The sequence below is a fragment of the Pyxicephalus adspersus genome, chromosome 12, assembly GCF_032062135.1.
Source record: "Pyxicephalus adspersus chromosome 12, UCB_Pads_2.0, whole genome shotgun sequence".
NCBI lineage: Eukaryota > Metazoa > Chordata > Amphibia > Anura > Pyxicephalidae > Pyxicephalus > Pyxicephalus adspersus.
The window spans coordinates 34,207,054-34,208,999 of NC_092869.1; the positions used below are offsets into that span (position 1 = coordinate 34,207,054).

Here is a 1,946-nt window from a genome sequence, read left to right on the forward strand (position 1 = left end):
TAAAGGTCAGCACACCAGAAACTGAAACCATCTCAGTGGAAGTAGCCATTAAAACTGAAGTGGGTATAGAGAAAGGTGAACCAGTACTAACGGTCATCAAGGACCTTACTGAAGTGCCATCTGCTATAGTAGAAGGGAAGGAAGAGCAATCAGGATTGAAGTTTCCCACATTCAAATTACCTGAATTTAGCACCAGAGAAGTTACAACAGAATCTTCTGTGGATGAGCCCAGAGAAGCTGACTCACCAACTGGTGTTGAGACAACACTGCAGAAAACCATAACCAAAATATCGACTGTGAAAACAGAAATAGTAACAGATGATGCGGTCATAGAAAAACCTGAGGATAAAATTGAATTGGTAGAAGTAAAAGCAGAGATGTATGTGCCTGAGGAAAAACTGAAAACCCCAGAGGCAGAAGCAGAAACAGAGGGATGGAAACTTCCTTCATTCAAGATGCCCACATTTTCATTTTTTGGCACATATGAGGCAAAAGCAGAAGATGCATCCAAGGAAACAGCTACTGAAGTGGAAAGTAGTGTACCAAGCGAGACAGAGGTGCTCACAGAGACTACAACCTCAAAAACCGTTACAAGTAAAACAATTGAGACAATCAGGTCAGAAGAAAAGGTTGACATCAAAGATTCTAAAGCATCGCCATTGCCTAAAGACCTTACTGAAGTGCCATCTGCTTTGGTGGAGGGGAAGGAAGTGCAATCAGGATTGAAGTTTCCCACATTCAGATTACCTGTATTTAGCACAAGAGAAGTTACAACAGAATCTTCTGTGGATGAGCCCAGAGAAGCAGACTCACCAACCGGTTTTGAGACAACACTGCAGAAATCCATTAATGAAATGTCAACTGTGAAAACAGAAATAGTAACAGATGATCCGGTCACAGAAAAACCTGAGGATAAAATTGAATTGTTAGAAGTAAAAGCAAAGATATCGGTGCCTGAGAGAAAACTGAAAACCCCAGAGGCAGAAGCAGAAACTGAGGGTTGGAAACTTCCTTCATTCAAGATGCCCACATTTTCATTATTTGGCACATCTGATGCAAAAGCAGAAGATGCATCCGAAGAAACAGCTATCGAAGTGGAACGTAGTGTAACAAGCAAGACAGAGGTGCTCACAGAGACTACAACCACAAAAACTGTTACAAGTGAAACAACTGAAACCATCAAGTCAGAAGAAAAGGTTGACATCACCACAACTAGGGGGTCAGAGCTTGTGCCCTTTGAATCCCCATCAGAAGTGCCCACAACTGAAGCACCACCAACTGAAATACCAAAAGGTGATGCAGAGAAAGTGCTCACTGAAGAGGAAAAGTTAGAGGATTCTAAAGTGTTACCAATACCCAAAGAGCCTGACGCAGCTGATGAACAGAAGGTTGATGTAGAGCAAATTGTATCAGAACTGGTGGAGGTGGATGAAAAATCCCCAACAGAGAGGATTTAAGCTGCCAAGTTTTAAAATACCACTTTTTGGCACCAGAGAAATTACAACAGAATCTTCTGTGGATGAGCCCAAAATAGCAGCCCCACCAACTGTTGCTGAAACAACACTGCAAAAATCCACAACAGAAATTTCAACTTTAAAAACAGAAATAATAACAGATGAAGTTATCACAGAGGAACCTAAAGATACAATTGACTTGGTAGAACTAAAAGCAGAGATATCAGTGCCTGAGGAAAAAGTGAAAACAACAGAAGCAGAATCAGAGGGTTGGAAACTTCCTTCATTCAAGATGCCAACATTATCTTTATTTGGCACATCTGAGTCAAAAGTAGATGACACATCCAAAGAAACCCCTCTCGAAGTGGAAACTACGGTACCGAGTGAGACAGAGGTGCTTTCAGAGGCTCCAACCACAAAAACGGTTACAAGTGAAACAATTGAGACAATCAAGTCAGAAGTAAAAGTTGACATAACTGAGACCGGAGCATC

General features: G+C 41.5%; 1 protein-coding gene across 1 annotated transcript in view; it reads left to right on the plus strand.

The window, feature by feature from the left end:
• AHNAK2 (AHNAK nucleoprotein 2) overlaps positions 1-1,457 on the plus strand; it is a 38,178-nt gene extending 36,721 nt beyond the window's left edge. Inside the window, exon 10 of the mRNA XM_072427661.1 lies at positions 6-1,457. Coding sequence (XP_072283762.1) covers positions 6-1,457 — 1,452 coding nt within the window. The remainder of the gene's footprint in view (positions 1-5) is intronic.
• Positions 1,458-1,946: the final 489 nt, after the last annotated feature.